The sequence below is a fragment of the Eleutherodactylus coqui genome, chromosome 4 (genome assembly GCF_035609145.1).
Source record: "Eleutherodactylus coqui strain aEleCoq1 chromosome 4, aEleCoq1.hap1, whole genome shotgun sequence".
NCBI lineage: Eukaryota > Metazoa > Chordata > Amphibia > Anura > Eleutherodactylidae > Eleutherodactylus > Eleutherodactylus coqui.
Window position 1 is genome coordinate 279,495,750 of NC_089840.1, and position 22,972 is coordinate 279,518,721.

The following is a 22,972-nucleotide window of genomic DNA, read 5'->3' on the forward strand; positions in this document are numbered from 1 at the left end:
GATTGGGCCTCACAAAAAACAGACAAACTGGAACTAACAAACACAGAGCAAGAATTTTAAACCCTGGAAAAGAACCAGAGAAAATATATGCAATTGACACCTCTATTACAATGCAGAAGTATCCTGCAACGTGAGACACTCTAATGCACTCTTTTTCAGTCACCATTGGGGATGGATGTCACCCAAAGATTAGAGGACCATATTAGGATGCGTCCTTCACAAAAAGATGAAAGGAGGATGATCGTTCCATCAAGGTAAGTGGTTTACGGAACACCTCCAATGGTGACGTACATTCGGGCTCCTATTGTGTCTCATCAACAAGGATCAGAATTATTAGAGGTGAAATGACAAGAGGCCACCAGGCCTATGTCTTCTTAGTACACAAACCCTCTTAAATAAGAGATAAAATCTGGTTCTTGACCAGGTAACTGCCCTATCTGGATAATAGCACCGGGCTAAAGATGCTGAAACAGTAGGACACCAGCAGCAGCCTATGATAGGTCCTTGTCCGTGATGAAAGAAGAACTGTATATAGTTTCGTTTAGAATGGACAAACCACAAGCAAAGCTTCTGCTGATGCCCCCCGAGAAAAAATACACACACGTGGCTGATTGATAACCTGTGGTTGATAATCTATCAATGAAGAATCAAATTCTGCTAGAAATAACCAGAGAACCACCATTAAGGTACTGATGCGTTCTCATGCAGAATATAGCTTCAATAACCATTCAGGACGAGATTCAGAAAAACCTTCTGAGAGAATTATTAATGCAGAAATGGTTCGTACTGGTTCAACGCGTTTCTGTCATACACAGAGTCATCAGGAACCGTAATCTATGATGGTGTCATCAGACACGAAATTGTCCTTGGTAGTTATAACGTTTCTCTAATCTATGATACAAAGGTGCCATACACTGAAAATAATGCTGTTATCAGGCAATGAATATGCTACCCTGAACTTCCCTAAGTAATTAAGTCCTCCTAGATGAGAAAAGGAGGAATTCGCTCCTCTAGATAAACCTAACCAGATTAAAAGGGACACTAAATAGAAGATAGCGCGTCCCAAATAACCCCAAAAATTGATTAAACCCCTAAAAAAGGGGAGTTTTGGGATAGAAATGACAAACTGGGAACAATATCCACAGAAAACCAGCAACCCCACGATATGTGGAGAAAGCTTCTAACAAAAAGGTAAACCCTAATCCGGTAGGAGACAGAGCAAAAAGTTGGAAGAAAAGAGTGAGAACAGCAGCTCCTGTCTTGATGGTAGACAGGAGGGAAATGATGACTGCACAGGAGTTGTGTGTCTTAAATGAGGAAAGAAGGCTAACGCCCCACTTGGGGGCACGTCCCTGTAAGCCAATGAGTGACCATCCAAAATGAAAAAAAAAAAAAGGAAAACCACCCCCTTGCAACCTGCTGACGTGAAAGGGAGGGGTTGAACTGCAGGATGGCACATGTGCTTGTGGCTAGTAGGTAAACAAACAGCAGTCCGTAGTCATGGAGACCGGAGAGATATGCTCGTTCGTTATTCGGTGCTTATGACTATACGATAGAAGATGCACAGCAGCAGTAGATGATGTTACTAAGCATATGGATGATTATTAATAAGTGTGGCTAAGCAGAACATAGCATTTCAATTAGTAATACACATGAGAACAGTGGCCTCCATTAATATGAAGGTTAACTTAGGATAATTGATGAAGTATGAGGATGTATCACTGTAATACAAAGCGATAAAAGAAAGGGAGATACGCATGATAAAGCAATATGAATAGGCTTGCAAGTGCCATAATTTGAGAAAATTGATATTTATGCACATCATTGGATATTGTAAAGGGAAAAGAAAAAGCCGCATAACTGATATTATGGACTGCAAGACCACATCAATGCCAGGTGACATAGATAAGTGTGCATATATACTCAAGATTTGACTTCAAAGTAAAATATTCCCAACATTCAGAATATCAAAATGGTTTCTCCCCGGTGTGACTTCTCTGATGTCTAAGAAGATCTGGTTAAGCTGTAAACATTTCCCACATTCAGGACATTTATAGTTCCTGTCCTGTATGATTATTCTGATGTTTAATGGGATTTGCTTTCTACTTAAAACATTTCCCACAATCAGAACATAAATACAGTTAAGGTTCTGTGTGAATTCTCTGATGTCTAACAAGATTTATTTTCTGGCTAAAACATTTCTGACATTCCGAACATAAAAAAGTTTTTTTTCTCATGTGTGAGTTTTCTTATGTGAAACAAGACATGATTTTGTCTTAAAACATTTCCCGCATTCCGAACATGGAAATGGATTTTCACCTGTGTGAATTCTCAGATGTTTCACAAGACTTGATTTTTGGTTAAAACATTTCTCACATTCTGAACATGAATATCGCTGCTCCCCTGTGTGAATTCTCTGATGCATAACAAGCCTTGCTTTTCGCTTAAAACATTTCCCACAATCAGGACATGAATGTGGCTCCTCCCTTGTGTGAATTCTCTGATGTCCCACAAGACTTGATTTATGGTTAAAACATTTCCCACATTCTGAACATGAGTATTGCTTCTCACTTGTGTGAATTCTTTGATGTATAACAAGACTTGGTTTTCGCGTAAAACATTTCCCACAATCAGAACATGCATATGGCTTCTCCCCTGTGTGACTTCTCTGATGTATCACCAGACTTGATTTCTGCGGAAAACACTTCCCACATTCTGAACATGAATGTGGCTTTTCCCCTGTGTGAATTCTGTGATGTTTCAAAAGAGTTGATTTATGGTTAAAACATTTCCCACATTCTGAACATGAATATTGCTTTTCCCCTGTGTGAATTCTCTTATGCTTCATAAGATTTGATTTTTGGTTAAAACATTTCCCACATTCTGAACATGAGTATTGTTTCACCCCTGTGTGAATGATCTGATGTTTAACAAGATCTGATCTATGGTTAAAGCATTTCTCACATTCTGAACATGAATATGGCTTATCTCCTGTGTGAATTCTCTGATGTATAACAAGACTTGATTTCTGCGTAAAATATTTTCCACAATAAGAACATGAATGTTGTTTCTCTCCTGTGTGAATTCTCTCATGTTTCTCAAGACTTGATTTTTGCGTAAAAGATTTCCCACAATCAGAACATGAAAAAGGCTTCTCTCCTGTGTGAATTCTCTGATGTATAACAAGTTTTGATTTCCAGTAAAAACTTTTCCCACATTCTGAACATGAATATGGCCTCTCCCTTGTATGAGTTCTGTGATGTTCAACATCTTTTCTGTAAGTATTATTTTGTTTAACATTCTGCAATGAATCCGAAGATGGAACCTGTTTAGAAGGATCCACTGATAGATCTTTGCTGTCAAGTGCGAGGGGTATATTTGGGACAATGGCAGGCTCTTCGTATGCATCTTGTATGATACTATGATCTTCCATTATACAATATGTTGATATTAAATGTCCCTCTGAGCTCCTGGTGTCGTCATCTGCCAAAAACAAAATGGATTTTAATATTTTTCAATATAACATTTACATTCTACTGATAGCTAGTTTATGACATTTGTATAAGAAAAAAATGTTCATACAAATTGTAAGGCATGTATCAAAATTCACAGGAGCCACAATAATTCAAGGAGCATCTAATCTACTGACAAACATCCTAAAAGACCAATGATTTTTAGCAAATAAACTTACTTTTTTGTATTTTTCATCTCTCCATTGAAGCTCAGTATTTACGTACTGAGTACTCCAAATAGCGGCTTTATTTTAACCCCTTTTGTCACACACATAAGATATATACATTTCAACTGCACATACCCTGTGGAGTTAGAACATATATAGCCGTCCACTGCATATCCAGTGGCCTCAGGAAGCGATCCTGATCCATACACAGTTGGTAGCAGAGGTCTTTGACCAGCAATATCACAAAAGCCCCCATGCAACTAAATCAATGAGGTGTCATCTGGGTATCATGGCAGCCAGGGGCTTCTGAGGGATTTCAGTGCCACCATGATCACTTGCATAGTAAAGACATGCCTCTGGCAGGTCTTCAGAAAGAAGATTGTCAAAATCCAGTATGATGCCGAGTATTTATCTAGTTATATCTAGGTTTGGATTTAGGGGGAAAAGACCACCTGCCCATTTTCCCTTTGCTTTTCCCTCTAGGTTGGTAAGATTCTCTTCGGAAGGATGAAGCTTTTCTTGGCAGGTAGTCTGTTGGGAAACCCTTTTTCCCATCACCTGCCTTCTCCAGGATCTTATCTAGGACCAGGCCAAATAGGTATTTACCCTGGAAGAGAATTGCGCACAATCTGTCTTTGGACAACGTGTCTCCCGCCCAGGCTCTAAGCCATAACGCTCTTCTAGCGGAGTTTCCTAACCCAGGATTTCTCACAGCAAATCTCACAGACTAGGCCGAAGTGTTGGCTAGAAAGGCTGTAGACTTCTTACGTAGAGGGATGCGCTCTAGAATTTCTTTTCTGGATGTTTTTTGTTGTAGGTGAGACTTGAACTGGTCAAGCCATAGGTACTTGGATCTCGCTACTGATGTAGGTGCTATATTGGACTCTATTTTGGTAGCTGACGACTCCCAAGCTCTTTTAAGGAATCATTCTATCCATTGGGTCTTTAAGCTGAGAAGCATCCTCAAATGGAAGGGAAGTTTTCCTGACAAGCTTTGCTACCTACACATCTACTTTTGGGATTGAATCCCACAGCACCGTATCCTCTGATGCAAACAGGAGTCTTTCCTTAAACTCCCTAGGAATGGATAGGCCCCTTTTTGCCACATGCCATTCCTCTGTAATGAGCTTCTGTAGGTTTTCATTCACTGAGAAGCACTTTTTCTGTTGGGTTCGGAGACCCCCAAACATTTCATCCTGTATGAATCTGGGTTGAAGAACTTCAATCACCTCCATAGTGTAGCTTACCGCTGAAATTAATTTGTCCAAGTCTTGTTTGGAGAAATAATATTTTCTCTCTCTATTATGAGCGCTGAATATTCTGACGAATCATCATCCAAATAGTCCACCTCAGATAGCTCAGGTGTAGAAACTACATAATCCCATGTACGGGGCTCTCTTAGCCTGCCTGGAGGTTCCTGGCTGAGAATCTGATATCTGTTCAGCGCGAACCGCATGGACTTCTTCCCAAACCATAGCACATATACCTTGCAATAAATCCTGCTGCTCGTCCTTCACCATTTTTTCTGTACATTCTGGACAAATAGGCTTTTTTGCACTATTCTCTAGCCTTTTCATACATAAAGAACATCTTTTAATCCTTTTCTTATCCCCTTTTGTTTTAAGTGCTTCCTCCTAAAAATAGAAGCCACTATACCAACATACTAAAGCCACCACTTTTAGATTTGTCCAAGTGGATCACTTACAAATGGCACAATCTCCTTTTCACCATCCACACTGTCCATGTTGTTCTGGAGGTGTTGTGGAGCCTGAATTCCGCAGGGAAACTTATAGGGGTTTGAATTTGGCACCTTAGTACTCGGGGACGCCGCCAGAAGCATGCATCTGACATCGCGCAGAACGCGACACCACGTCATCATGGGGATTCGGCCACCGCTAGACGCTGGAACCTAAGTGTGAGATGCAGGAACACCTGCCCCGGGCCCCATGGCCTCCTGACCACTCCTCTTGGTATTCTGGATGGGCCATATCCTGGACTTCCTCGGTGAGTATAATCCCTGTGACCACCCTTTGGCACGGAGATCTCCCTCTGTGTCCATTGGGACAGGAAGAAACACTGAAGATGGATGGTGAGAAGTGGCCTTAAGAACTCTCCTTCTTGCTGCCCCAGGTGGGGCAACCTCCATGTGTGCTGTCAGGATGGACGCTATGGTAAAACCTGCTATCCAATTGTCTACACCTGGAATATGGACTACCAAGAGCACTTGAAGGTGATCTTTGGTCAATGTAAAGATTTTTGTTGCCTCTGCCTTAACCGCCAAGCTGCGGGTCCTGCCTTGATTTATGTTTGGGACGGTCATAATGTTATCGGTTTGGACTTGAACGAGGAGACCTGTTAGCTGAGGTTAAAAGTGTTGAAATGAGGGGACGTGTCCTAGTGGGCAAGGCAGGAAGACGCGCCGGCAGAAGAGCTCCACATACAAGTGGCTAACCTGAGGCCATCCAGCTTCCTTGCCCCTCGGAAGCACTCCCCGCTGGTACCAGAATCCTCCCTGAGCCATCCGGAGCAAATAGAGAGGTCCCTCGGCCTACTCGGTGCACCTTGAAAGTTGCGGCCTAGTCAGCCAGAGAGGACGGAGACTAAATTAGCAGACGGTCCCACGTGGCTGGATCCCAGTACTGCAGTGGGCCTCCCAGCAGCAGAAAACACCAAACAGTGAGGTGAGCTCCTCTAACAAACAGGCCAAAGCCCCAATATTGGCAGCCAGAAGCAGAGAGCAGTCAGCGGAGAGAGGCCTTTGTCACGAACCCTCCAGAGACCACAGCAAAGCGGGCTCACTACAGGAAGCCCCCCTTTACGCCATAAACCCAGGAGACACACAGGAGAAAGCAGGCTAGAGGCCCGAAAACACCTTACCACCCAAGTCACCTCTTCCCCTAGCTGGGTCTGGGTCAGTGCGGTTCAGGGAAGTGGTGGAACCTCACCCCCTCTCAGATAAAGACACTCACTCTGATAAATCTCATCCACTTTTTTCACCTTAGCATGCATTGTCCAGATGCTGCTGGAGAACAAGATGCAAATAATGCATAATTAGACCTTCTTGCATCACCACGGGGAACCGCATAATTCTACAGAACATCTAAAAATTGTGAATTCCAACAGAAAAATAAGCAAAGAGGTCCTTGATATGCCAAAACCCTCTGAAAACCAAGCAGATTTAGACAAATATCTAAGGAAAAAGTATGCTTCGCCTGCTGCGCAAAAGATTAAAGGGGTTGTCCCGCGATAGCAAGTGGGGTTAAGCACTTCTGTATGGTCATATTAATGCACTTTGTAATATATATCGTGCATTAAATATTGGCCATACAGAAGTTATACACTTACCCCCTCCGGTGCTGGCGTCCCCGTCTCCATGGCGCCGACCAAAGTTGCCTTCTCCCTGGATTAGACGCGCTTGCGCTGAAGGGGCCGAAGCCCTGTGCGGCCCCTTTTCTCAGACGTATGAAAGCGGCCATACTCAATATTAAATACCAGAGAGTCTCAAACTGGAGAAGAACTGCATACCCCATCGTGTGATTCAGACCAACACAGTCCTTAGTCCCAGTATATGCGTATCTCCTGTGGACAACCATTTATAACAAGAACATGACAATGGCGTCACCCCACATCATACAATCACAGATCCGTGGGCGGCCCATGTACCAGCAATATAGTAAGATACCTGCATACACAAATAATACCGTCCAGCAGGAGATTAATAAGACAACTACAAACATATCAAAAACTCATGTGTTTCTTCAGCCAAAGTGTTTTCAGATACATTAAATAATTTTCAAATTAAAGAATATATAAATTGTAATATCCGATGTGCGGTCTGTATGATCACATGTGATATCTGTAAGTTATCCTATGTGGGATGTACATGTGGAAAACAGAAAAGCAGAATATTGGAACACTTGCAGGATACCGTGAGGCACATTGGATTAAACCTTAAAAGGAAAATCATATTGTCTCGTTTGTGCTCCTGGGACCTGTGGTTCTGTTGGGTATCCAGAAGTACATGGCTGCTGGTGTGGTTGATTTGGCTGGCTGGTGTGGAGTCTCGTACTAGACAATCACCACCGGTCTGCTCCACATAAATACCAGCCCCTTCTTCATTTATTCATTCCCACTCAGAGCTGGGTGTTATGCATGATCTTAGTCTGAACTGTTTCTCCCACGTTCCCTGAGGATGTTCTGGACACCTGTATTCCTGTCTGCATGTTATGCGGGCCCTCTCTTCCTTCCCCTTGGGCAGTTACGGCCTCCAGACATCTGAGGTCATGTGTGTTGTCAGGTGGGTAATGCCTGACATGGTTCCCTTCACCACGGTTCGGTGTTTGACGCTCTTTCTCTGTAGTGTGAGGACACTTTGTACTAGCTTCTGTTATATATCTGTATGCATGAGTTATGCGAGTAGAGTTTCTGTTAGTTTGTTGGTATGTACCGCGACGTGTTTTGTGTCTGTGTAGGTGACCAGACATGAGGTGTGATCAGTTACCGTTTATAGGTGGATGTCCCTTGTCTGTTGGTGCATGTGAACGGTGTCCTGTCTCTTACCATCTAGGGCAAACCAGACCCCTGGGTTTCAGCATCGTCCGTCCCTATTGGGATAATCGCCCCACTTGTAGGCAGGACTCCTGGGGCTAAGTTATCTTGTTAGAGTAGGGAGTATCTTCACCAAAACATCAACCAATACCTCGTACGTACTTCAGCTATTCCATCTACTTATGCATGTTGGTATTCTAGGTAAATGCTTTGGTGACTGTCAATCATTGGTCTGCTCTCAAGTCCCATTTCCAGTACAGTTTGCTATGGTGTTTAGCATGTATGCATGTTCCCCTATCCCAATCCTTTCCCTCCAGTCCTTGTTTGGGTTGCGTCTATGGAGGTCATTGTTTTCATGGCCTGCACGGATGTATCACGTGTTACATTATTAATTGTATCAGTATGAATACGACTGTTTGATGTGTTTTATATACAACAGAAAACTCCGACAACACAGACTCTTCTCAACATGCAGTCTCACCTGGGGGGTCATCTGTTGGAATCCCCTCCTTACACGGCTGATACCCCCTCACATGTGTCTCTGTAGCATCAATAAGGATCAGATCTTCATCCGGATTCACCAGCTGTGAAATAAATATTGTAAAAGTCATCACACAGTTGGAGAAGTCGTGTGGAAGGTTTTATATGGCCAGAAAAGGTCATTAATTAGTATGAGGAGCCGGAATGACATGACAGCAGTAGTGATCTGGGCCAAATAGCTGCAGGTCTCCTGTATAACTCCAACCTGTTGCTTCTTTATTCCAATCAGAAGTCTCCAGAACCAGAAAATAGTGATAAGATGCGGAGATCTAATGTCTGCGGTCGGCTGTAATCCTGCCATCTCCAGCTTTCTCATTACACAAGTATCAATCATATAATAAGACTAAACACAAGACCTTCCCAGCCGTCCTACAGACCAGAGGGGAGATTTCATGAGACCTTCTCTCCATCTACCTGATCATCCTGTGGAAGAAGAGGACGGGGACATCTCTCCACTGCTGTTCTCTTACTGGATCTACCTGCAGAAAACACAGACAGCCACTGAATTCATTCTCTACATACAAATAATAAAAGCCGTGTGTATTTAGTCCTGTCTATTACCTGGTGATAGGGGGGGCTGGTGGTCCTCCATCATGATGTCCTTGTACAGATCCGTGTGTCCTTCTAAATACTCCCACTCCTCCATGGAGAAATAGACAGTGACGTCCTGACACCTTATAGGAACCTGACAACACAATGATACCGTCATCACCCAGACATGTTATACCGCCATAGCGTTACTGTATAATGTCCCAGCATTCCCAGCAGTGTCACCTCTCGAGTCAGCAGCTCAATCATGTTGTTGGCGAGTTCTAGGATCTTCTGTTCATTGATCTCCTCCAGTATCAGGGGGTGAGGTGGAGGCCCTGTGATTGGGCTCAGGGGTCTTCCCCATCCATCAGACACCGGGGCCTGACAGCCATCACTAGAAGTCTTCTTCACTACCGTGTAATCCTGTTTATGGGGAGATACATCCATAAATATCACTGCAGACATTCCCAGAGTCCTTCCTGTCTCCAGTAATGTCCATCTGTTATTAAGCTTTAGTGACCAGCTCATAGTGTTTTTACGTACTAGTTAAGTGGGCTTTAATCCCCGAGGACATAAAAACATGCATCCTGCGGGTATTAAAGCCACGTGGGCTATGGACGTGATAGCTGCATGCTGTCAGTGCCCAGAGGTAGCTAACAACATGGAGCTACCAGCATCCAGGTGACCTCCTACTGGAACATATGAATGGTATCCTACCTTCCCTGGTTTTATTTGTAGGCTTAGTCCCAAGAGAGGAGCATTCTGAGAGGTAGGAACCCAACTTTCCCAGGCTGACATTTACCACCTGGTTAGGACCCATCTGAGTTTGGTCACCTGGACGTTGGTAGATGGGCCAATGTAATTTGATCAAATTATATGCCAAGAACCTTGCATTACTTAATGTGGTCAGAGTATTGATTATAGGCACGTAAACCTCTGACAGTAAATTTATTTTGCGTGCTGTTGCCATTTTTGGTTTCTGCTTCTTCTGTATGCGTTTGATCCGTGGTAATGCGCCGATCAATCAAATGCATTGGATTACACAATTCCAGTCACATTAATGGGTCAGAATTACGTAATCCACTTGCAGAAAAAAAAGAACGCAACAGGTTTTATTTTACCACAGATATCCGTGACATAGAGCTCATTGTGATCTATGGTCGTGGATATACCCGCAGCCCATACGCAACTACATTGTATACGGGCTGCGGGTACCCGCATCATTGCTGAGCGACGGCACGGAAAATATAAAACAAGAAAAAGTGTACTGCGCATAACTGCCTGTGTGAGTACATTACGTGGCCCTACGTAGGGTCACAGCTGGGATCCGCTGCGGGCCTCCACAAGCGGATTCCACATACACCCGTGTGAGCCCGGCGTTATTCAGACCGCTACCTGTAATACGTATTTTACAAGAAGCCCCGGGAACGCTCGCCTTCATGCAGTTCCAGGAGCAGCTTGTTGAGCTCCCTCTGTGCGAGACCGCCGCACCTCATCAAGCTTACGAAGCCTCACAGAGCGCCACTTTTTATACCTCATACCTGCCGCTGAGGTCAAGAAATGCCCCACCAAAAAGCATGAGAGGAGGGGGCATACCCGGTTTTATTGCCCCATGTGCCCATCCTAACCAGCCTCCGTAATTACCCCTGTCTTCGGAAATACCACACAGTTCACATTATTAGTTTTATCTAAGATTTGGGGGGAATGCCAAAAAATGAGGATGGGAGATATTTTTTTTTTAGGGAGTCAATTTTTTTTCTGTACAAGTGGGCAATGGGGCCTGGAATTTATTCAGTTGTGCCCTGAAAGCCAACGGGTGCTCCTTCTATTACAGGCCTTGCCATGTGTCTAGTAAGCAGATGGGGGTACAATGGGTATGTTTCTGAATACAGGACAAACAGGGGGATTCATTTTGGGGTACAAGTCTTCATTCATATGCCTGCTGTACAAAAAAACTGTTTTTAAAATGACACAATTGCAAAAAATGAAAATCATAATTTTTTTCCTTCTATTTTGCTTAGAATCATTCAAAAACTGTGGGGTCAAACCACCAGCGCACACCTAGAGGAATTCGTTAAGGTTTCTAGTTTTCCAAATGGAGGCATTTGTGGGGGTTCTCTATCGTAAACAGATGAAAATATATCTTATCAAAAATGTGTGCAGTATGTTTGCACATATGTGAGATATTGCAATTGAAAATGTGAAAAAATATATTTCTTTTTACAATTTTCCAAATTTTGGCGCTTTTAATAAATATACACAAATTCTATTGGTCTATTTTTACCACCTAAATGAAGTACAATATGTGATGAAAAAAACAATGTCAGAATTACTTGGAGGTGCAAAACCTTTACGGAGTTATTCTATCTTAAAGTGACACGTCAGATTTCCTAAATGTGGCTCTGTCATTAAGGCGCAAACAGGCTAGGTCACTAAGGGGTTAAGGTTCTCCTCACATCGGTGTTCATCATTTCTGTAGTTTTATTCCAGCATAGAGGCAGAACAACAAAATTCCAGGTCCTTTACATGAGAGACATCAATGGAACCCAAGAAACTCCATTGCCTTATAATAGGTCTGGTGGGTCTCCACTATCTTACCAGAAAACTATGGAACGTGACTAGAGATGAGCGAGCACCAAAATGCTCGGGTGCTCCTTACTCGAGACGAACTTTTCGCGATGCTCGAGGGTTCGTTTCGAGTAACGAACCCCATTGAAGTCAATGGGCGACCCAAGCATTTTTGTATATCGCCGATGCTCGCTAAGGTTTTCATTTGTGAAAATCTGCAAAACCCAAGAAAGTGCTGGAAACGACACAGAAACGGATAGGGCAGGCGAGGGGCTACATGTTGGGCTGCATTTCAGGTTCCCAGGTCCCACTATTAAGCCCCAATAGCGACAAGAGTGCCCCCCCCCTCCGAACAATTTTTACTTCTGAAAAACCCTCATTAGCAAGGCATACCTTAGCTAAGCACCACACTACCTCCAACAAAGCACAATCACTGCCTGCATGACACTCCGCTGCCACTTCTCCTGGGTTACATGCTGCCCAACCCCCCCGCACGACCCAGTGTCCACAGCGCACACCAAAGTGTCCCTGCGCAGCCTTCAGCTGCCCTCATGCCACACGCTGGCTTCATAGCCACACCACCCTCATGTCTATTTATAAGTGCATCTGCCATGAGGAGGAACCGCAGGCACACACTGCAGAGGGTTGGCAGGGCCAGGCAGCGACCCTCTTTAAAAGGTGCTGGGCGATAGCCCACAATGCTGTACAGAAGCAATGAGAAATCCAATCCTGTGCCACCTCCATCAGGAGCTGCACACATGGGCATAGCAATGGGGAACCCATGTGCCACACACTATTCATTCTGTCAAGGTGTCTGCATGCCCCAGTCAGACCGGGGTTTTTTATAAATAGTCACAGGCAGGTACAACTCCACAATGGGAATTCTGTGTGCACCCACAGCATGGGTGGCTCCCTGAAACCCACTGGCGGTACATAAATAAATCCCATTGCAGTGCCCAGCACAGCTGAGGTAACGTGAGGTTTAATGCAGGTGGGCTTCGGCCCACACTGCATGCCCCAGTCAGACTGGGGTTCTTTATAAGTAGACACATGCAGTTACAACTCCGTGTGGACCGACAGCATAGGTGGGTCCCAGGAAGCCACCGGCGGTACATAAATATATCCCATTGCATTGCCCAGCACAGCTGAGGTAACGTCCGATTAAATGCAGGTGGTCTTCGGCCCACACTGCATGCCCCAGTCTGACCGGTGTTTTTAATACATAGAAACTGGCAGGTACAAATCCCTAATGTGAAGTCTCTGTGGACCCACAGCATGGGTGGCTCCCTGGAACCCATCGGCGGTACATAAACGTATCCCATTTCAGTGCCATGCTCAGCAGAGCTAACGTCAGATACAATACAGGTGGGCTTCGGCCCACAGTGCATGCCCCAGTCAGACTGGGGTTCTTTAGAAGTGGACACATGCAGTTACAACTCCATGTGGACCGACAGTACATAAATATATCCCATTGCAGTGCCCAGCACAGCTGAGGTAATAATGTCATGTTTAATGCAGGTGGGCTTCGGCCCACACTGCATGCCCAAGTCTGACTGGGGTTCTTTACAAGTGGAAACAGATGCATTTATAATTCCCTGTGGACCCACAGCATGGGTGGGTGCCAGGAAGCCACCGGCGGTACATAAAAATATCCCATTGCATTGCCCAACACAGCTGAGGTAGTAATGTCGTGCTTAATGCAGGTGGGTTTCGGCCCACAGTGCATGCCCCAGTCAGACTGGTAATATGTACTTTAACAGTAACCGCGTTGGTGGGAATGTGGTGGCGACTGCGGACCTAGTAGCGTGGTTTTATTTAGTTGGTTTTCGGAATGTGGCCAGGATTAAGTGGGCTGTGGCGGGGGGATGGTGGGTGGGCTCTCTTGTTGTGTCGGTAAAGGTGAAATTCTTGGACTGCCACCAGACGGACCAATGCAAAGGTATTTGGCAAGAATGTTTTCATTGTTGGAGGAGGAGGGGGGGGATGTTTTTGAGGCACTACGTGTCCTCTCCACGTGTCCGTGGTTATATGCAGCTTAACAGTAACCGCGTTGGTGGGAAATGGCCTCGCCACCATCATGTCTTTGGGAAGCCTCCGTTTCCACACCCCAGTGACATAGCATTAGCAGCGGTATAGGCAGAGCCCAGAATTAGTAACATTTCAACGGTAGCATTAGGGACAGGCCTCAGTAACATATCACTAGCAGCATTATAGGGGGAGCACAGTATTAGTTCCATTTCAGTAGTAGTAGCAGTCCAGACAGGCCCCAGTAACAGTTTCGAAGCAGCAGTATAGGGGGAGCACAGTCTTAGTTCCATTTCAGTAATAGTAGCAGTCAAGACAGGCCCCAGTAACAATTCCGAAGCAGCAGTATAGGGGGAGCACAGTATTAGTTCCATTTCAGTAGTAGTAGCAGTCAAGACAGGCCACAGTAACAATTCCGAAGCAGCAGTATAGATGGAGCACAGTATTAGTTCCATTTCAGTAGTAGTAGCACTCAAGACAGGCCCCAGTAACAATTCTGAAGCAGCAGTATAGGGAGGCACAGTATTAGTTCCATTTCAGTAGTAGTAGCAGTCAAGACAGGCCACAGTAACAATTCCGAAGCAGCAGTATAGGGGGAGCACAGTATTAGTTCCATTTCAGTAGTAGTAGCACTCAAGACAGGCCCCAGTAACAATTCCGAAGCAGAAGTATATTGGGAGCGCAGTCTTAGTTCCATTTCAGTAATAGTAGCAGTCAAGACAGGCCACAGTAACATTCCTGTTGCAGCAGTTTAGGGAGATAACAGTCTCTTTCACATTTCAGTAGTTGCAGTATAGACAAGGCCCCAGTTACATTTATGTAGCAAAAGCGTGGGCCAACCCCACACACCTTGCTGTACCATGAGTGCAGGCGAAGCCCATAAAAATTACTAGGATTACACTGTAGGCGAGGGCCAAAAAAAATTGGTGTACCAACAGTACTAATGTACCTCAGAAAAATTGCCCATGCCCAGCCAAGGGTGAAACCCATTAATCGCTTTGGTTAATGTGGCTTAATTTGTAACTAGGCCAGGAGGCAGCCCAGTTAAAATAAAAATTGGTTCAGGTGAAAGTTTCAACGCTTTAATGAGAATTGAAACGTATAAAAATTGTTTACAAAAGTTATATGACTGAGCCTTGTGGGCCTAAGAAAAATAGCCCGTTCGGCGTGATTACGTGAGGTTTCAGGAGGAGGAGGATGAATATAATACACAGATTGATGAAGCTAAAAGGTCCCCGTTTTTTATGGTGATAGAGAACGATGTTTCCATCCGCGGGTGCAGCCTACGTATTGTTTAGGTATCGCTGCTGTCCGCTGGTGGAGAAGAGAAGTCTGGGGAAATCCAGGCTTTGTTCATCTTGATGAGTGTAAGCCTGTCTGCACTGTTGGTTGACAGGCGGGTACACTTATCCGTGATGATTCCCCCAGCCGCACTAAACACCCTCTCTGACAAGACGCTAGCCGCAGGACAAGCAAGCACCTCCAGGGCATACAGCGCTAGTTCAGGCCACGTGTCCAGCTTCGACACCCAGTAGTTGTAGGGGGCAGAGGCGTCACGGAGGACGGTCGTGCGATCGGCTACGTACTCCCTCACCATCCTTTTACAGTGCTCCCGCCGACTCAGCCTTGACTGGGGAGCGGTGACACAGTCTTGCTGGGGAGCCATAAAGCTGTCAAAGGCCTTGGAGAATGTTCCCCTGCCTGCGCTGTACATGCTGCCTGATCTCCGCGCCTCCCCTGCTACCTGGCCCTCAGAACTGCGCCTTCGGCCACTAGCGCTGTCGGATGGGAATTTTACCATCAGTTTGTCCGCCAGGGTCCTGTGGTATAGCATCATTCTCGAACCCCTTTCCTCTTCGGGAATGAGAGTGGAAAGGTTCTCCTTATACCGTGGGTCGAGCAGTGTGTACACCCAGTAATCCGTAGTGGCCAGAATGCGTGTAACGCGAGGGTCACGAGAAAGGCTATTTTGCTTCCCTTTTTTTAAATGGTGAGCTGAAACACCAGATACTGTATGCAGTGTATATATTGTATACTGTTTCCCTCTGGTGGGATGACGGCGGTGATGTAACGGGCACAGCAGAACCAGGAAACAATTTTGCGCAAGCCTGCTGTAACGCTTTGCTGCGTATTAATTAGGACTACTACCCCCAGCAGACACGCAGTACACTGAAGACGGTCACAGGCAGCCCAAAGATAGTATTTTTCCCCAATTTTTTTGAAAAAGCCCACTGCCTATATAGCCTGTATATCTCTTCCCCTGCCTCACCAGTACTGGCCCTATACTCTGTACAATGACTGCAGACTCAGGACGCAATGGTCTGCACGCCCGATATACAAAAAAAAACAAATTGTGCAACACTGCTCACAGCAGCCTCAACAGTACTGCACAAGGTCAGATGTGGCCCTAAGAAGGACCGATGGGGTTCTTGAAGCCTAAAATAACTCCTAACGCTCTCCCTATAGCAGCAGCAGCACTTTCCCTGATCTCTGTCAGAATGCATCTGTGGCGAGCCGCGGGAGGGGCCGATTTATATACTCGGGTGACACCTGATCTCCCCAGCCACTCACAGCAGGGGGGTGGTATAGGACTTGAACGTCGCAGGGGGAAGTTGTAATGCCTTCCCTGTCTTTCTATTGGCCAGAAAAGCGCACTAACGTCTCAGAGATGAAAGTGAAAGTAACTCGAACACCGCGTGGTGCTCGCCTCTAGTAACGAGCATCTCGAACACGCTAATACTCGGACGAGTACGCTTGCTCATCTCTAAACATGACGTCATCCCCAGAATCTCTCACCTCTCCTGTAAGCTGGAAGAGTATCTCTAGGGTGAGGGTGAATATACTCTCCGCCATCTTGTCCCGGTTCCTCTCCATCCTTGTCGGGTCAATCAGGATAATTATCTGATATAGAAGATATCAGCCGAGGATCCTGAATGGGAAGAAGACGAGACAATGTAACATCATACAAAACCCCCCATAATAATATAATTACTGACATAATTTCATTCTCCCAAGCTGAATTCCCCCCCGGCCCCGACTTCTGAACATCAGTTCATTACTACCATTAACAGCCATCTTGTCTCTTCCTGACTGACCGGACTTCCGGTTAGCGCCGCGCTGTTCATAGCGCCAACACCTGACTGACTCCTCCCCCTGGCCCACGGACACGCTGTGCTTAGAGCTGGAGAGGGGGCGGAGTCAGGTGATGCTGTGAATGGCGCGGCGCTGTGCGGCAGTCCCGTCAGTCAGGGAGAAAGAAGATGTTTATTGCTACTCAGTAACTGAGGTTTAGAAGCAGAAGCCCGGCAGGAGGGTGGCATAGAGGGGCACTATAAGTATAAGAGGCAGCAGAGGGGGCGCTATAGCTTAGTATGTAACAGGCAGCAGAGGGGGCGCTATAGCTTAGTATGTAACAGGCAGCAGAGGGGGCGCTATAGCTTAGTATGTAACAGGCAGCAGAGGGGGCGCTATAGCTTAGTATGTAACAGGCAGCAGAGGGGGCGCTATAGCTTAGTATGTAACAGGCAGCAGAGGGGGCGCTATAGCGTAGTATGTAACAGGCAGCAGAGGGGGCGCTATAGCGTAGTATGTAACAGGCAGCAGAGGGGGCGCTATAGCTTAGTATATAACAGGCAGCAGAGGGGGCGCTATAGCTTAGTATGTAACAGGCAGCAGAGAGGGCGCTATAGCTTAGTATGTAACAGGCAGCAGAGGGGGCGCTATAGCTTAGTATGTAACAGGCAGCAGAGGGGGCGCTATAGCTTAGTATGTAACAGGCAGCAGAGGGGGCGCTATAGCTTAATGGGGCACAACAAGGACATTATAACAAACAGGGTCTGCAGAGCGCCATTAGTGAGTGGGGTGACAGAAGGGACATTACTACAGGAGATCCATTAGTACTACGGTGGAGTTACTGAGAGGTTCTCTGGGGTAGCGGAAGGATGGACAGAGGGCACAGAGATGACTCATGGCTGAAAGAAATCTTCATGGCTTTCTGGGCCTGGATAGAGAAGAAAACAGAGGACTCCAATCATAGGAGAAGCAGCTGTAATCACTGGAGGTAACTGCACTGTAATCACTGGAGGTAACCGCACTGTAATCACTAATACTGGAGGTAACTGCACTGTAATCACTGGAGGTAACTGCACTGTAATCACTGGAGGAAACTGCACTGTAATCACTGGAGGAAACTGCACTGTAATCACTAATACTGGAGGTAACTGCACTGTAATCACTGGAGGCAACTGCACTGTAATCACTGGAGGTAACCGCACTGTAATCACTAATACTGGAGGTAACTGCACTGTAATCACTGGAGGCAACTGCACTGTAATCACTGGAGGTAACCGCACTGTAATCACTAATACTGGAGGTAACTGCACTGTAATCACTGGAGGCAACTGCACTGTAATCACTATCACTGTGTAGAACTGGGATAGGAGTATCACTTGGTGACATCTCTTCTCTGTGTCATAGAGGCGTCTAGTGGACAACAAGCTCTACAAGCGGGATAACAGGTCACTGCACACAAGGAGCCTCCGAGAGCCTCTTATAGGCCGAGGGGGGAACCACATGTAGGGCCTCCGGGGACAAGACCGTCCATCTAATAACCACAACTCATCATTATTTATGGATCTGCCGGAGATGGAACCGCAGGACGGGGTTTACAGCAAAATGACGACTTCTTCTGGGGGCGGAGTGTTGGATAATGAGTATATATATGTATACACACACACACATACATACAGATGGGCTATAATATCGCCGAGGCTCCCATTATCTCCCCCAGAGACCTGCAGACAAGGCCAGTTAGTCAGACAAGTCATTGGTGTCGGTGGGTGGGAATAGCTCTACGATCCCAGAGCCGCCGGCCGCCGCAGTACCAGAACCCTACAGAGGGAGGAGCCATTGTGCTGTCCTGTTCATAGCTGCAGCCCAACGACATCCACGGACCGCGGTGAGGATTACACACTTGTCTGTACTGACAGCACCGAGCTGCAGCGCCGGCGCCGCTCATCCTGCCGCCCCGTGGAGACTGCAGTGATGCTTCCCTGCGCCTCGCATCGTATTCCTGAGGGGCGGAGCTGCTGCTTCCCCCGCCCCCACATGTAAGCCCAGCTGTGGAGTAATGGCGTCTTCTACATAGCGCCCCCTGCTGTATGTGAGCTACAACAGGATGTAACCAATAGCAACAGGATGTAACCAATAGCAACAGGATGTAACCAATAGCAACAGGACGCTCCAATGGCCAGACTGCGATATTTTTAACAGTTTAATGGGCGTTATCAACATCGCCCTAAACCCGTACGGAGCTTCTACTGATCTCACTGGGGCTTCTCAGACGAGCGTCTTAACGCGGCGCCTCCGACACGGGCTAAATCATCCGCTGCATGTTCTAGTTTACTGCCTTGTGGTCCGTTTTGATGCTCTTCATCACCCAGTACAATGATGGGCGGTAAGAACGCTGTAAACACCACGTTACTAATGTCTGTGTGAGAGCGGCCCTGGACTACTAATACACAGCGCCGCAGGGAGCGAGAGAAGCCGGCCGCCATCTTGGTTCCTCCAGACCCGGCGGGCGCTTTATTACCAGATAATAAGTTATATGAAGTCAAAACGGCATCAATGAAAAATCTAACTTGTTCTGCAGAAAGACGTCACATGTGGGGAAATCCATGGGGAGGCCGGGGCTGAAGGGGTTAATGATACCTGCCCCCCAGTGCTGGAGACCCCACATACCTCCACCTGCAGCCGGACAGGAGCCCTGGGGTTGGTCTGTGCTTACAGGACCTGTGATGATGTCACCGTCATGTGATCACAGTGTGGGAGGAGACAAGGGGTCACATGACCAGGTCTGTCTGCTCAGTGGATGCAGGACTCTGCTGGGTGAGGATGTATTCAGAGAGTGGATGGAGCAGAGCCGAGTGTGTGTGAGACGGAGGAGCGGAGCCGCGCGTGTGCGAGACGGAGGGGCGGAGCCGCGCGTGTGCGAGACGGAGGGGCGGAGCCGCGCGTGTGCGAGAGACGGAGGAGCGGAGCCGCGTGCGTGTGCGAGAGACGGAGGAGCGGAGCCGCGCGCGTGTGCGAGAGACGGAGGAGCGGAGCCGCGCGTGTGTGAGAGACGGAGGAGCGGAGCCGCGCGTGTGTGAGAGACGGAGGAGCGGAGCCGCGCGCGTGTGTGAGAGACGGAGGAGCGGAGCCGCGCGTGTGTGAGAGACGGAGGAGCGGAGCCGCGCGTGTGTGTGAGACGGGGGAGCGGAGCCGAGCGCGTGTGAGAGACGGGGGAGCGGAGCCGAGCGTGTGTGAGAGACGGAGGAGCGGAGCCGAGCGTGTGCGAGACGGAGGAGTAGAGTGTGTAATATGTGTGTGATGTAACAGAGTTGTATATATGTGGATGCAGTAATATTTTGTATATGTTATTTTTTATAGACTGCTGTTGTTATGAAGAGTTTTTAGAGGTCACTCTTACACGTAAATATTGATACTTCTCCTGTGGAGGGGCATCATTCCCAGTATGGGGGGTCTGACTCCCAGCATTCCTGCCAGTGCGCTGTGTGAAGTACTGAGCATCCTGACTAGAGATGAGCGAGCCTACTCGGCCACACCCCTTTTTCACCAGAATACCGCGATTTTCGAGTACTTCCGTACTCGGGCGAAAAGATTCGGGGGGCGCCGTGGGTGAGTGGGGGGTTGCAGCTGGGAGTGGGGGGGAGAGGGAGAGAGAGAGGGCTCACCCCTGTTCCCCACTGCTACCCCCGTGCCGCTACGCCTCGCCCGCCCCCCGAATCTTTTCACCGGAGTACTGAAGTACTTGAAAATCGCGGCGCTCGATCGAGTAATTACTCGAAACGAGTAGGTTTGCTCATCTCTAATCCTGACCTCTCCTTCCGTCGCTGACATTATTCCTCAGTGGCTTGGCCTCTGTGCAGCTTTCTATGTGACTAAGGATTGAGATGCAATACCAGGTGCCACCACTCTGCAATGTACGGCGCTGTGCCTGTGTATTAGACTTTTACCCACTTCAGGATTGCCGGATAAATATTAAGGAAGCACAGCGGCATGTAGCATGAGCAATCAGCTGATCACAAATCTAAGTTACCCGTGGGAACTAAATAATTAGACTAAATAAAGTTTTATTAACAGTTAAAGGGGTTGTCCCGCGAAACAAAGTGGGTCTATACACTTCTGTATGGCCATAATAATGCACTTTGTAATGTACATTGTGCATTAATTATGAGCCATACAGAAGTTATCAAAAGTTTTATACTTACCTGCTCCGTTGCTGGCGTCCTCGTCTCCTTGGTGCCGACTAATTTTCGGCCTCTAATGGCCAAATTAGCCGCGCTTGCGCAGTCCGGGTCTTCTGCTGTCTTCAATGCGGCCACTCGTGCAGAATGCCGCCTCCGTGTAGCTCCGCCCCGTCACGTGCCGATTCCAGCCTCCTGATTGGCTGGACCGCACAGAAGCCCTGCGGTCCACAGACAGAGCAGACCCCGGCGGCCATCTTCAGCAGGTGAGTATGAAGACGCCGGACCGCCGGGATTCAGGTAAGCGCTCTCCGGTTTGTTTTTTTAACCCCTGCATCGGGGTTGTCTCGCGCCGAACGGGGGGGGGGGTTAAAAAAAAAAAAAAAAACGTTTCGGCACGGGACAACCCCTTTAAATAGTATATGAAAAGTTGAAAGAAACACATTTTACCAATTTTCTAATAAGAAAAAAAAACCCACGTTTGTATTGCCGTGTATGTAAGTCAGAGCTATTAGATTGCCACAATATTTATCCCGCACGGTGAAAGCCTTAAGAAATGGCCTGCATTGGGGGGCGTGGCCTGGTTATGGACCGAGATCTCTGCTTTCTTCTGAGGTTAGCTCAGTCTCCCCTTTTATAGCCTGCGAGGCGCAATGACAATTTATGAACTTGGAGACACAACTCTTTGTTAAGGCAGCCAATATGTTACGTGTTTCGCGGACGCGGCCCCTTCCTCAGATATGACTGTAATAAGTTCAGGATATAGCGGAGGTTTCTCCTATCCTTACTACAGCTCTGAGATGCAAGCAGAGATGGCTGCTTTCTTCTGAGCTCAGCTTGGTCACTCCTCTTTTACCGACATCTAAGCTTTGAGATGACTTGTCACAAGACTTCCAAGGCAAGACCCAAGCACCTCACTGAATTCTTATCCACTCGAAGTTCCCATCAGAACTCCACAGCTGAGGTCTACAGCGCTGCCTCACCCGATAGGCCACAAGATAACAAAGAAATCCATTGCTATTTTCCATGAAGCTCCCCAAGCTCTCCTTCAAAGCCGGCTCAACAATTCCGCTCTCCAGCTACACCAGACCTGGTGAGGGAACAAAGGACTAAGGACCCCCAAGCTAAAGCAAAGGATGCTCTATTAAGCTCATAGACAAAATTCCAGTTCACATGTCTTTCCCCCTTTCCACTAATCCCATGACGTCAAGAAGAATATCAACATGAAAGGCCTTCTGATGATTCTTACCACCCCAGATTCACCCCAGAAGGCGTCGTACGCAGATCTAGTCGACCTACTCGTCGACTCTATGCGGTGCCTTCCTCTTCAATATCTTCTCTTACAGGAACCCCTATTTCACCGGAATTTGCCTACACTCCAGTTATCAGCCTGACAATTGAAGCCACCATCTCAACAGCCTGAGGATTTAAGGAACCTGTCATTCAAGCCAGAATGATGACTGGAAACTCTACTCCTCTTGGGTTTTTTATCGCATTTGGAAAAATTCCATTTCCATTCTGAGTGTTTTTCTCTTTATCCCATCTCCTATCATTCCTACAGTAGAGTTTGGATATGGGTTTGAGTCTTGGTTCTTTTAAGTGTCAGATTTCCGCACTATCCAGCGTTAACTGGGTTTCAAGTTTGCTGTCTGTACTATATAATATTTATCACTGAAAACCTAGAGGCAACTGTACCCTACCACCTCTTTCCCCAAATCAGCATCATTGAGCGTAAAAGGAAGAGATAAAGAGGTTTAGAAAGCAAGTACAATCGTGCCCTTATCCCGTTAACGACCGGGCCATAGCCTTTTTACGTCCTCCCGAAGTGGGCTTT

The 22,972-nt window shown here is 46.8% G+C and overlaps 2 protein-coding genes across 2 annotated transcripts in view; one reads left to right on the forward strand and one right to left on the reverse strand.

Moving 5' to 3' along the window:
• LOC136624336 (zinc finger protein 250-like) overlaps positions 1-22,972 on the forward strand; it is a 325,143-nt gene that overhangs the window by 215,838 nt on the left and 86,333 nt on the right. The window lies entirely within an intron of this gene.
• LOC136624999 (zinc finger protein 585A-like) overlaps positions 1-22,972 on the reverse strand; it is a 112,928-nt gene that overhangs the window by 58,313 nt on the left and 31,643 nt on the right. Inside the window, exons 2-7 of the mRNA XM_066598919.1 lie at positions 16,688-16,820; positions 9,542-9,721; positions 9,329-9,452; positions 9,182-9,246; positions 8,709-8,811; positions 2,817-3,483 (exon numbers count right to left, since the gene is read on the reverse strand). Of these exons, the coding sequence (XP_066455016.1) occupies positions 2,817-3,483; positions 8,709-8,811; positions 9,182-9,246; positions 9,329-9,452; positions 9,542-9,721; positions 16,688-16,765 (1,217 nt within the window). The 5' untranslated portion in view covers positions 16,766-16,820. The remainder of the gene's footprint in view (positions 1-2,816; positions 3,484-8,708; positions 8,812-9,181; positions 9,247-9,328; positions 9,453-9,541; positions 9,722-16,687; positions 16,821-22,972) is intronic.